General features: G+C 36.6%; 1 protein-coding gene across 4 annotated transcripts in view; it reads right to left on the bottom strand.

The window, feature by feature from the left end:
- SENP1 (SUMO specific peptidase 1) overlaps nucleotides 1–13,087 on the bottom strand; it is a 53,487-nt gene that overhangs the window by 16,573 nt on the left and 23,827 nt on the right. For all 4 annotated transcript variants that reach the window (XM_087442485.1, XM_087442486.1, XM_014786401.2 and 1 more), the window contains 7 exons: nucleotides 12,505–12,608; nucleotides 12,131–12,417; nucleotides 10,240–10,294; nucleotides 6,163–6,201; nucleotides 5,229–5,313; nucleotides 4,848–5,003; nucleotides 3,995–4,126 (listed from right to left, as the gene is read on the bottom strand). In XM_087442485.1, coding sequence (XP_087298611.1) covers nucleotides 3,995–4,126; nucleotides 4,848–5,003; nucleotides 5,229–5,313; nucleotides 6,163–6,201; nucleotides 10,240–10,294; nucleotides 12,131–12,417; nucleotides 12,505–12,608 — 858 coding nt within the window. The remainder of the gene's footprint in view (nucleotides 1–3,994; nucleotides 4,127–4,847; nucleotides 5,004–5,228; nucleotides 5,314–6,162; nucleotides 6,202–10,239; nucleotides 10,295–12,130; nucleotides 12,418–12,504; nucleotides 12,609–13,087) is intronic.

Here is a 13,087-nt window from a genome sequence, read left to right as displayed (position 1 = left end):
CTGACTGGATGCTGGACATTGTGAATTTCACACTATTGGGTTTTGTTGTTACTAGAATTTGTTGTATTCCTTTAAATATTGTTGGACTTGGTTCTGTGATATAGTTGAGTTACTCAGATCAGCTTCAAGCTTTCAAGCCTGGTTTTTAAGCTTTGTTACCATGGGTCCAGAGCAGCCTTTATTCTAGGGCCAGTTTGGTCCCACCTGTGAGGCAATACCCTTTTAAGGACTCTATTCAATTGCCCTGTGATTTTTCCTCTATAACTGGTCCAAACATGAATTATTCTTGGCAACCTGTGTTAGCTCTGAGGCTTGTTCTGATTCCCTCTTTCTGGTGGTTCTTTCCCCAGCCTCTGGTAGTTTCTTCCCATACATGCACAAATTAGTATTCAGCCAAAGATTTGACGAGAGCCCCTCTGCACACTTCTGGAGCCTTCTCTTTGTGCAACTTCCCCTGCAGTATTTTACCCCATAAATCTTAGCCAGTTTGGTTTCCCCAAACTCTGACCTCTGTCTTCTCCACTCAGCAAGACTGTCAGGCACTGCTAAGTTCTACCAGCTCTCTGCCCTCAACGCATCACCCTCGTAAGCTGGGGAAATCATAGGCTCATCTCTTTCATTTCTCTTCTCTTAGGGATTACTGTCCCATACTGCTGTTATCCAATGTCTGAAAATTGTTGTTCCATGTTTTGTCTAGTTTTCTAGTTAAGTTGAAAGGGTAAATCTGATCCATTTTACTCTATCATGACCAGAAGCAGAAGTCATATCCATTTACTTGTATGTCTAAATAATTTCCATGTATTTTTAAATTTACCTGATGCCTTATAAAACAACTTTAAGGCCCTCGAAGAAGCAGAACTATAAAGGCCACCAAAGCAGTCCTCTCCTCAGGATCATTAACCTAGAATCTGACAGTTGGATTCCAGAAGTCATCCAATTCAATCTCCAAGAATTAATAAATAATTTCTAGTATTGACATCCACTTGAAAATATTTCCTGGGCCAGCCCCGGTGGCCTAGTGGTTAAGTTTGGTGTGCTCCGCTTCGGCGGCGTGGGTTCGGTTCCTGGGCATGGACCTACACCGCTCATCTCTCAGTGGCCACACTGTGGTGGTGGCTCACATACCACAAAAAAAGACAAGATTGACAGTGGATGTTAGCTCAAGGTGAATCTTCCTCAGCAAAAAATAAATAAATAAATAAATAAATGCCTTTTGTTTTTTGATTGTGGCTTTCAATCTACTTTTGCAACTAATTTACCCTCTCTTTAACTTTAACCTCCTTCCCTTAATTATATATTTCTATTAATAATTAATCACCAGATCCAGTATAGAAATCCCCATCTATAATGTCCTTGATGTTATCAGTCTTCCAGCCTCCTTCTGTATTCTTTACAAGGCAGTCAGTTCCCACATTCCATTTTCAAGAAGTTTCATTTTTTTATATTGAGGTAAAATGTTAATTCTATCAATCATTAGTCCTTTGAAGCTATACAGAATTTAACTATTCACCTATATATAAATCCATTTATGAAGACATGTTTGAAAGCGTATTGCATGAACAGGCATTGTGGCCTATTCTTCTTTTAGGAAAGAGAATGGAGAAAGGGTAGTCTAATGACTGTCTATGCATATCTCAAACATAGGACTTCTGGATTTTATTTTCCTTATAGACTAAATCTGATCCCTTTCACTTCCAAGATCTTATATTTGTTGTCTATAAAATGGTAAGAATAATGTGTCAGTAACCTTATTTTGGAGAAAGTTTTAATGTATCCTATAACACTGACAGGAGACATAAAAAGAAGAGAAATAGTTATTACTGAAAATATCTATTTGAGAGAAGAATAAGATTAAAGAGAGAACAAATTACTTGCAAAAGAAGATTGAGAGTTCACAATTGATAAACAGAATTAAGTATTTTTAAATCAGTATGAATACTTAAGAATATCTATTAATTCCCCATCAGAATGTTAGCTTCTCAAGGGTAAGAACTTTGAAAGCCTGAGAAGTGTAGTACCTTGAAAAGGGTGCTTTTTAAAATAGTTCTCACCATCATCATGGAATGACGGGAAATGGCACCTGCTTTCAAGGTTAACATTATTCTGAATTAGGAAGACAAGCACTCCCTACAAATGTTATGGGTCGACGTGATAAAGTAGACATGGAATCTTCCCTTCCCCTCAGCTCTTCTAAATAATGTAATTTCCATTAACTTTGCTTGCTAAAAACCCAGTCTCTGATGGGCCCAGGGAATGGAAAATATGTCCTGATGAACACTGTCTCTGTAAGGATCTCACTGAGGCAAATGCCACAGAAAATAGCAAGAACTCAGCTCATATCCTACTCACTGCTGCCCCCTAGAAGGTTTCACATAATTTACAACAAATGGGCTATAATCTCTGTAGAATAACTGACCCCTTCCCATTTAGCAGTGGCAGGCAAAAACTGGAAAGAGACCAGAGATTAATGTCTACAAATCAAAAACACTTAATTGGTGGATAAGCGTTTGGTGTTTGATTCAAGGACCGTCTGACTGTCCTTGATTTTCATTTTGCCTTTTGATTTGGTGAGCTCTTTTTTTTTCTGTTATTTGATCCAATGTTCTAATGTCACTATTCTGAGCCGAAAGAAGCAAGGGTGGTTTCTCCTTAAAGCAAGACAGTATCAAACCTATCTTCCTCACTACTCTTGGTCAAAGATATTATTCAGGGAGCGATGAACTTCTGAAATTTATATCTTATAAACTCACCAGTGGCAAAGAGAATGGGGTTAGTCCAGCTGGCCCCAGAGAAAAATCAATATGCTGGGCAAGATATATGGCTCTCAAATTCTAAAATATCTAATCCTAAAACAATCCAATTTAAGATTCTGAGGCAGTACAACATAACATATAACACTCAATGCTTGGGTCTGAATCCTGGGCTCTGCTACTTACAAGCCATGTGATCTTGCAAGCTTCTTAATCTTTCTATGCCTTGTTTCTTCATCTATAAAATGGAGATGATAAAACTATAGTATCTACCTCCAAGGGTTGTGATGACTATTACTTGAGTAGAACACATAAAACATTTAGAATAGTGCCTAACATGAGGTAAATGCTCACCAGATATTAGTCAATATTATTATTTGGACGGTCCTAAGTGTAAAAGACCAGGATATAGGTATTTAGAATATCTAGTGCTTATTATACTAAGTATCTAAAAATCCTCCATAGCTGTGAAGCTTGAGTATACCTAAAAACAGGCAGGGATTCTCCTAGAGGGCCTGAGAAAGAACACAGGTACTTAGGAAAAAAACGCAACCCAGTTCTCTTCTTTTGCTGTGAAAATATCCTTCTGAAATAAAAAAGGCTTCTACAGGTTTAGGAATAGGACATATCGGTTTAAAGAGTATAGTGTAATTAATCTATTTAAAATAATTAGAACTCTAGGGAGCTGAGGCCTATAACTTTTTTTAACCCAAAACATCAAATATTTAATAATATAATTTTTTCAATTTTGGTTTAAAAATATCATGTATAAACATACACTATTTTAGAAAGCTTATCACTCATAATAACCTAAGTGACCTAGAATTAGAAGAGATAGAAAGGGTAGCAGAAATGGATTCCCATATGGAAATCCCAAAGTATTCCTTCATACTACAACACCGTCAGCTACTAAATATTTGCTTAGAAGATGTGCACTGCAGAGCAGGTGCCTCAGGGAGTGAGAATACCAATGACTGAACGTCCCCTCCCTCAGTGTTCAAATCTTCAATACATAAAAAGATAAATCAGCAGTTCTCAGACTTTAAGGTATATAAAAATCACCTGAAATGTTTAAAATGCATATCTTCACCACACTGCCTCATACTTATTCAGGAGAATGGAGAGCTCATTCTGATGTAGGTCATCTGAGGACCACACTTTGAGAAACAGTGAGTTAATGCCTTGATTTAGTTTTCACTTAATATTCACTTACTATTTCAATATAAAAATGGATGCAAGATTACCTCATCATTGAGCCAGTTCAGATGGTTTAGAGTTTGAATATCTTTGCGTGTAATGGTCAAGCGGAATGCTTCACTCAGAACTTCATCCTGGTTCCCATTACGAAATACATTCTTTATTTCTTTCTCCATTTCCTAAGAAACCAAGAGGTGTCAGAGATCAAGTGTATGTGGCTTCAGACACACCAGATTTCTCATCAGGCTCCATATAATCCCCCAGACTATATTTATCACTAATCAACTGTTCACTTCTAACAGCTTGGTTTCTATTCCTTCCAGTAATCTCCCTGATTACTTCCTGCCATCCCCTCTTGTCCTCCCCCTTCCCTTTTTCAGCACAACATTTCAGATCCTTGTTTTATATTATTCCTGAAGTCTGAAATAATGTTCTGCTTTCAAATTTTCTAAGTCCATGAGATGACTTAATTATATTTTATATCTTTGGTCCAAACAATTTCCTAAGAATAGACTCTTTCCCAGAATAACAGATTATTTAAAAATGTACATACTTTTATGTACTTTCTGAATTTTTATTAAAAAAAATAGTAAGCCTCAGCTTACTATTTGATGTCAAACTACTATATATGTACATTAAGTAAAAATGCACATGAAAGGAGACACAAATTTATTAAATGCTTTTTCACTGAATTCGCTGAAAGCCACCCATAATTCTTCCCTCAATTTTGAACAATCCTTTAAAAATAAAGCCGAGATTGTTGTATAATACAATCGAAAGCAGGAGATTCAATACAATTTAAATGCCAGGTATTTTGTTACTTTTATGCTTGAAATTCATCCAAAGCATTCTTTCTGAACACAACACTGCTAGTGTAGGAATTCATAGTATGTAATTTACCTCTGTGATTTCAGGAAACTCATCTTCACTATCCGTTAATTTACGACCTTTTTTTTCTGTTTCTTGAGCGATTGTGACAGGAATCTCCTTTTCAAGAGGTACACGAAGATGCAGTTCTACTGAATCATGTACTGAATGCTCCTGTTCCTGCAATCTCTGAAAGACAGAACTTCAGAATAAGTGGGATGAAGAAATCTATTTGTCTCTGCACACTGAGTGGCACTAGCTGGAGAGACCAAGAACATATACCACTTATCATACCATGCTATGCTACCATACAATCTTGCCAATTACAACAGCCTTGATCCCAAATCCAGGTAACCTTTTAAATTAGTTTCAACTTGGATGTGCTATTTATAATCTTATCCCAATTGTTTTTACCTGGTTTTGAAGCTGTAATGCCAGTGCTTTCTGCTCTTCAATCTGGCGCCATCTTTCCCGTGCTCGAGAATCATAAACACTAGTTCTAGGAAATGAAAAGGAAGGTGACACAAAAGTAGACCACTCTCTTAGCACCAAGCACATTGCTGATGCACAATGAGCATTAAATATAAAACCCTTATAAAGAAAGTCTAAAATCCTTACACTAACTTATCACTACACTTATACTTTAAGACAGGGTGAAACCACACGGTCTTATTGAAATTATCCTATTTTTACTGAAATGATGAAAATCATTAGTTTGTTGCTAAGTGTGAACAGGTGATTTTTGTGGATATTTGCAAATGTGTAGTCTTTATTTAACATCCTTCCGAGATTATAGAGAAAGTAAAGCTTCATTCTGGAAATCTAAAAATGAGATTGAATTCCAAAGGAGAAAATAATACAAGATATCATTGATATCATTTTAATTCAAATATTGTATTTATGTTCCAAAAGAAGAAATAATGGGTTTATTTTTTTCTTTAAAAAATCAACAAGACCAGGGAGTTTGGATAAGTCAGAGTGAGTTCTTGATACTGGAGACTAAAAGCTTTTAGTGATTTTGCAAACTCCAGAAATATGAATTATTCAATAAACTAGTTTTATCAAAGTGAAAACAAGAGCATTTATTTTCCTTTCTATATAAAAGTTAACTTTGAAATATTTTTCCAATTTAATTTAGCTTCAACAATTGTTATAGATTTAATAAACCTGAGCATAGAAATGTCCCAAACCCAATAGAATTTTAAAAACCCAACAACTTAAAAGTTGTTTTATAAATAAATATAAATAGAGAATTTTTACTGACTAAAAACAGGGTGATTGGCTAATTGTTTGATTCCTTCTAGGAAGTGATGGAGAAGGAAAAATGATATCAAAAATAACAACTTACAATTCTTTGATCCACAGTTCTGCCTGGAAAAAAGTAGGACTATGGATGGGAAAAGAAAAATGTGACAAATGAGCAGGAGGCTTATAAGAAAATTCAAATATTTTCACCAAGAAAATCAATCATTTAAATAGTCTAAATAGTTTATAAGAATGCTTTACAAATATGGGATAAATAAAAGAGACTAAATTACATAAAATAATTGTAACTGGGAACTAAAGGAATACAAATATGTGTCATCTGCATATACATAAGTTAAAAAGATGTTCCAAAGTTCAGCAGAGAAATTAAGCTCAGCATAGCTCCTTACTTGCACAAGAGACCAACGTAACGTGAAAAAGTACATTACTTGTCAAGATAATATATTAAGCTAGAACATTACTTTTCCCAAATGGTTCAAAATGACAGGTTCATTAATGATCTAATCAAATTTTATGGGTTCTTGGGATTCTTGGCAGTCTACTTGAATCAAAATATATTCAACCAGGGCTGGCCCCGTGGCTTGGTGGTTGGGTGTGCGCGCTCCGCTACTGGTGGCCCGGGTTCGGATCCCGGGCAGGCACCGACGCACCGCTTCTCCGCCCATGTTGGGGCCGCGTCCCACATACAGTGACTGGAAGGATGTGCAACTGTGACATGCAACTATCTACTGGGGCTTTGGGGGAAAAACAAAAAAGGGAGGAGGATTGGCAATAGATGTTGGCTCGGAGCCGGTCTTCCTCAGCAAGAAGAGGAGGATTAGCATGGATGTTAGCTCAGGGCTGATCTTCCTCACACACACACACACACACACACACACACAAAATATATATATATATAGTCAACCAAACCATAGTAGATACTGAAAACCCCCACCCACAGAATAGTTCACATCAAACGGCTAATGAGTCAACAAACCAAAGTGGAGAATCAGCAATACAACTCCATTAAAAAGATGAGACACCAATTCTATTTCCTCACAGAAACAAATGGAAGAGTGAACACTTTTCCAAAGGAAACTTTTAGATACATAGAACAGTAAACAGAGCGTCAAATTGGGAATTAAGAGAGCTGGATCTCCTGAAGCTGTCCCTAATTAGCTTTTGACTTGAGCAACTCATCATTTCCTGGGCTTTAGTTTCTGGATTTGTAAAATATGAAGAATAGAGTCCCTTTCAGTTCTACAATCTATCTTACTAAAGGCAAGAACAAGGGCTCAGACAGTATCCCTTGCTTCTCAGCTTAACTTTTGAGAATTAGTATTCCCAATCATTCTTAGGCTGGGGTCTGGCAATGAAAATGCTGTTCCATTATCTCCCCACTGTCACTGAGGTTAATAAGGGGAGAACATATGAGGAGATGGCCTATTCCCTTGGTGCAGTGAATAACTGATGTAACAACCAAGACAGAAAGCCACAGAGATTAATGCTAGCATTGTGAGGAGTTCCTTAGTGTGTGCTACTAAAAACAAATGAACATGAGAACACATTTATTGCACAATATAAGGAAGTGACAAGAATAATCCCGAATTTCATGATATTGGATCATGCTATTCAAATTTGTCTGCTTCCCTTATTAAAATATAAACTTCATGAGGATAGAAATTTTTGTTTTTTGTATTTACTACTGTATCTTCTGCACCAGAATAGTGCCTGGCATATAGCAGGCACTCAGTATTTATAGAAGAAATGAATAATGGAAGGGACAGCACTTCTCTGAGAGGATCGAGGTATCTGATGGCTTAGAAAAGCAAAATGCAGGGGAAAAAGCAAAATCTCTTTGCTTTTCAAAGAGATTATTCATTATTTATCATATAATTGAAGCATATAGTAATACCAATAACTACAACTCTTTACTGAGCACCTACTTAGCACTCCATATGTAAAACTCTGCTCTAGGTGTTTTACATATTAGTTAAGCCTCACAATAATCCTATTAATTAAATCTCTCTCTATATATATATAATAAAGGATTATTACTCACACTGTACAGAAAAGGGAATTGAGTTTCAGAAGGATAATTTGTCTTGGAAGAGCCTGGATTAGAAACTATGTCTGTCCAATTCCAAAAAGTGTGTTCTTTCTACTACTGTAAAGTGCCTTTTAATAAACCAAAGCACTGAACCAAAATGGAGATGATGAGTACTTGGGCTACTCAAGAGAGTATTTCAGGTTTTCTAGGAAATCTAACAAAGATTTATTTACTAAGTACCCATCATGTGCCAGGTACTATGACTGGCACCAGGTGATAGTAACAAATGAGGTACAGGAATAGGAGTACTAGAGGGAAAGACTAATGTTATCTGGAATAGTCAGAGAAATGTCTGAGAAAAAATAATACCTGAGTCAGATTTTGAAAAGCAAGATAAGAGTTTAACAAATGGACAAGGAGAGAAAGAGAATTCCAGGCAGAAGAATCAGAATGTACAATGGCACAGAGGCATGAAATGGCGTGGCACATTCTGGGAAATAAGGGCAGATCTTCCTTGCTGCAACTGAGAGGGAGTGATGGGAGATTAAGAATAAAGAGCCAATCAACCAAGCCTTGGGAACAGCATTATTCAATCAGCCTTACCCCAACAGACCATTTCTCCTTCCGTCTCATTCTTCAGTCATCACCAGGAGAAACACTCCATAAAGGAAAATCTTAGTAAAGAGCGATTGAAGAACTGAAAGCACTCTTTACATGAAATCAACTTTTTCCCAAGAAAAAATGCCTACTTTTGTGCACTACATGTGAAACACCTTTATAAGTGCTTTATCTGTAAGTTAATCTTCATAATTCAACAGTAAGGCATTAATACTGGCATTTTATTGATAAGGAAACCGAGGTTCAGAAGAGTAACTTGCTCAAAGTTACATGAAGCATGGAAAAGGCAAGATCAGAACCCAGGTCTGACTCAAAAAAAAAAAAAATGTATAAAGAATAAAGCATCCAAACTATAAAATCTCCTTGAGGAAATATAACAAACAGAGCATTTTTTGAAACATCTAAAGTTTAGAACATATAGGGGAGCTGCAAATAAGTAGGGGAACTGAGATGAGAAAGAACATTTTATTATCCCTAATCTTCTCAATGGAAAACTGATACTATTATCATTTGAGCAATCGAATTGCTAAGGCCGTATCTGGCAAAGACACAGCAATCTAAGTAGTAACCTATTCGATTACAGAGGAAGCACTTAATACCTCCCAGAGGGGAGAGGTTTCATACAGAAGATCACACTTGAACCGAGACTTAAAAGATAAGAGACTACTGCCAGATAGACAAGGTGAGGTAGGGGGGACATACCAGGCAGAAGGAACATGGAATGTGAAGGTAAGAAAGTACATATCATATTACAGTTCACCATATAATAAACACATGAAAGAGTCCTATATTTCCACATGGCTCCTTCTATCACCTCCATCATGTCTGCCCTTAAATGTCACCTTATCAGAGACTTGCCATGACCATACTAGATAAATAGCGTCCCCCCAACCTCAGTCTATACATTACCTGTTTTATTTTTCTTCATAGCACTTATCATGACCAGGCCTATATGTTTATTTGTACACTATTTGTCCCCCACCCTCCCCTTATACTCTGTACACCTAGAATGTAAGATTCTTGAGAGCAGAGACTTCATTTTGTTCACTGCTGTTATCCTCAATGTCTGTACTAGTACCTGGCACACAGAAGGCTATCAATAAATACTTACTAAAGGAAAGAATGTGTGATAGGAAGTGAGGCTTGTGGAGGAAGTGCTTTGTACCATACTAAGGAGTTTGGGCTTGATTCTATGTCTGATAAGCCACCCTTGAGGGAGTTTAATGAATGATCAGATACGCGTTTTAGAATGATCACTCTGTTTGTAGAATGGAAGATGGACTAAAGAATAAGGCAAAGAATGGATTAGAGAACACGGTGGAAGAAGAAACGAAGAACAAAATGAAGGCCAGAAGGAAGACCAATTAGAATGTCATTGAAATCATTCAAAGAACACATAAGAGAACTCTGAATTGAGGCAGTTTTACTTTTATATTATGTAACTCTTAGTGAAGAAACTGATTCAAGAGAGGGGAAAGAATATGTTAAGAACGCCCTTTTTCCATAGTTTACCTGGGAGTTGGAGTCTGGGAATCTTTCACTTTGAGTAAAATCACAGAGTCTGATCCTGAACAAAAAAACACAAGAGCATATCATTATTAATAAAATTCCACACAGTTACACATTCTACATGTCTGAAGTTTAATTTCCCATACTTTGTTATATTCTATTTCCATAAAAATACCATAGAATAACAATAAAGGTAAGACAGAAGAGAAAGAGAAGCAGGTCCATTTTCACTGAGGCAGAAATATGGCTTAGTGAAGAGCCTGCCTCACAAATGAAAATACAAGTCTGCATGCCCTTCAGCATCCACTCCTAGGCTGTGCTTGCTCCCTGTGCTTCCTCTTCCTGTTCCTGGAGAACAAGAGCATGCCAAGATTTCTCAAGTCTTTAGTTCATGAACCACCATGAGATTGAATGAGGTGAAAGAGGGAAGGGGAAGGAGGAAGGAAAGGGGAGCTATAGGGGACGGGGAGGGAAGGCAGAGAGAGAGAGAAACAGCCATAGGAGAAGTAGCAGAGTCCAAGAAGTACCAATTGTATCACTGTATCATTTATTTTCTACATTGATAAAGGCAGGAATCACGTCCTTTTAAAGTGCTATGATTAGAATCTCATTTAGAATATTTATTAAATGGTACAAGAAAGTAATCAAACAGTTCAACGTAGTATATTTGTCCTAGTTTAGCTGTATCTAAGTATCTGCCATACAATATATGTTTCTGAGGTTAAAGGCTTTTTTTAATGATAGTTCTCAGTAAATCACCTCACAAAATTTAATACAAGTTTTAATGAATATATGTAGCTATATAATGATGCTACCAACAATTTTAATCCCCAAGTGAGAACTTTAAGAAAGTAACGAACAGATTTAAAAAAAAAAAAAAAATCAAACAACCTGAGGAAGGAGGAGAGAGTCTTAGAAACTGATCTGTCAAAAGATCCCTAACGTCTAACCACTTAACCTAAAATTTGTTTTAAGCTACATACCTAAATACATACCATAAATACACACATAACCCCTAGAGATGGGGAAAACTAAGCAAAGAAAATTATTATAGCAAAATTTTAATTAACTAGAATGCTAAGAGACTGAATATTTTGCTTGGCTGAAAGTTAGGCAGAAAACTCTTTTTGTTTCCAAAACTTGCTGCTGATCGTTCTAAAATGCAAAAACCTATACAGGTTTTGTAAGTATTACCTAGTTAAGAAATTTTACTTCAAAACTTAACTGATGTTCCAAAACTCCTAGAACTTCAGAGTACTTAATTTTCTTTATAAAGTATTAAAAACAGAGAAAGTACTGAAGTAACTGGGCTGAATGTAACCTAACTCTAGACTCTGCCAGGAAGCTAATCTTTTAAATAAAATATTATATGAAATCATTTGCATCTCCATGTAAGAAAAAAGTAAGTTACTTGTAGGTTTAGTTTACTCGTGGCATGGCTAACTGAATTATATGTATTTAAGGTATCTTACGTGTTAATGAGCCAGCCTTGGTCGTCTAGTGGTGATTGCCGGCTCTCACCACGGTGACCCAGGTTTATTTCCAGACAGGGAACAACATTACCCATCTGTTGGTGGTCATACTGTGGCAGCTGCATGTTGCTGTGATGCTGAAAGCGATGCCACCAGTATTTCAAATACTAGCAGGGTCACCCATGGTAGACAGGTTTCAGTCCGATGTAGTGGCAGAAGGTGAGAGGAGGTGCAGAAAGAGTGGGCAGGATTCTGCTCTGCTCTACAAAGAGTTGCTAGGAGTTGGAATCAACTTAACAGTACCAACAACAACAATTATATGTTACATGTATATTACTACTTTGCCTATAATTCACATAGCTCCCATCAACAGTTAATCGGCAATTAGGATTGAAAATATAGGTATACAATACCATTTTTACCTTCGGATTGTGTATTTGAAGCTGGTAAATTATCCGGCTGATGTGGAAGAGAGTGGTGATGTTGGGGTTGATGGAGAGAATCAGAATCTTTGGGTCCAAATGCAACAACATCTGGGGTATAAGATGATAAGGAATACACACTGTGGGACAGTGGTTCCTGGGTTGTTAAAATGCTGGCAGATCCAGATGATGAAGTATCTGAGCCAATGATCTGAGCTGCACAAGAGTTTCCATTTTTAAACAGTGAGTCTTTCAAAGTATTCTTACTGGAACTAAGACATCGAGACCTAGGCAAGAGAAGAATACAGTCTCAATATCAAATAACAAAATGTTTAATTAAATTCATTTGAAATATGTTTGTTTCTGCGACTCACAGATGTAAAGGAAAATGGGTGGTGGGTTTGGCTACAGAAAACTGTTTCCCTGTGACCATCTGTAGCAGCTGTCTGTAAATCTCTCTTTCTTCTTCTTGAACTGTCTATAAAAGAAAAAAAAAAAATCTTCAACACATCCAATAAGGCAAGTGTTTCTCAAAGTAGCATCCAGTCTCCCAGAAGCTCTGCCAAAGCTCAGGCAGAGTCCTCAAGATAATTAAGAATTACAGTTTATTAAGGATATTCTAGAAAATTATAAAGTGCATATAAGAGTAGTTGAGTGAAGTAAATACCAGATAGTATATTTTGGAAAATTATAGGGCATATATGTAAATAATAGTGCAAAGAAGTTATAGGATATGAAATCAGAAAGCTAACAGGTAATCACTTTTGAGTCAACTGACAGAGTCCCAGAAATAAAACATTTGAGGACTTCTAAATTAGGATTGCAACTAACCCCTTGATTCCTGATATCTGTTAGAAAAATCACAAGGAAGTAACCAGAATAGTCAAGATCATAGTAGGATATTTTGCTAACAGTTTTCTAGTCTATCCAATTTTTAAGAGCGTATTTTCCAGAGAT

Source organism: Ceratotherium simum, chromosome 17, assembly GCF_057802395.1.
Source record: "Ceratotherium simum simum isolate JZ-2026a chromosome 17, ASM5780239v1, whole genome shotgun sequence".
In the NCBI taxonomy this organism is placed as follows: domain Eukaryota; kingdom Metazoa; phylum Chordata; class Mammalia; order Perissodactyla; family Rhinocerotidae; genus Ceratotherium; species Ceratotherium simum.
Note: the sequence above shows the minus strand (reverse complement) of the source record. Positions and strands in the feature narration are given on the sequence as shown.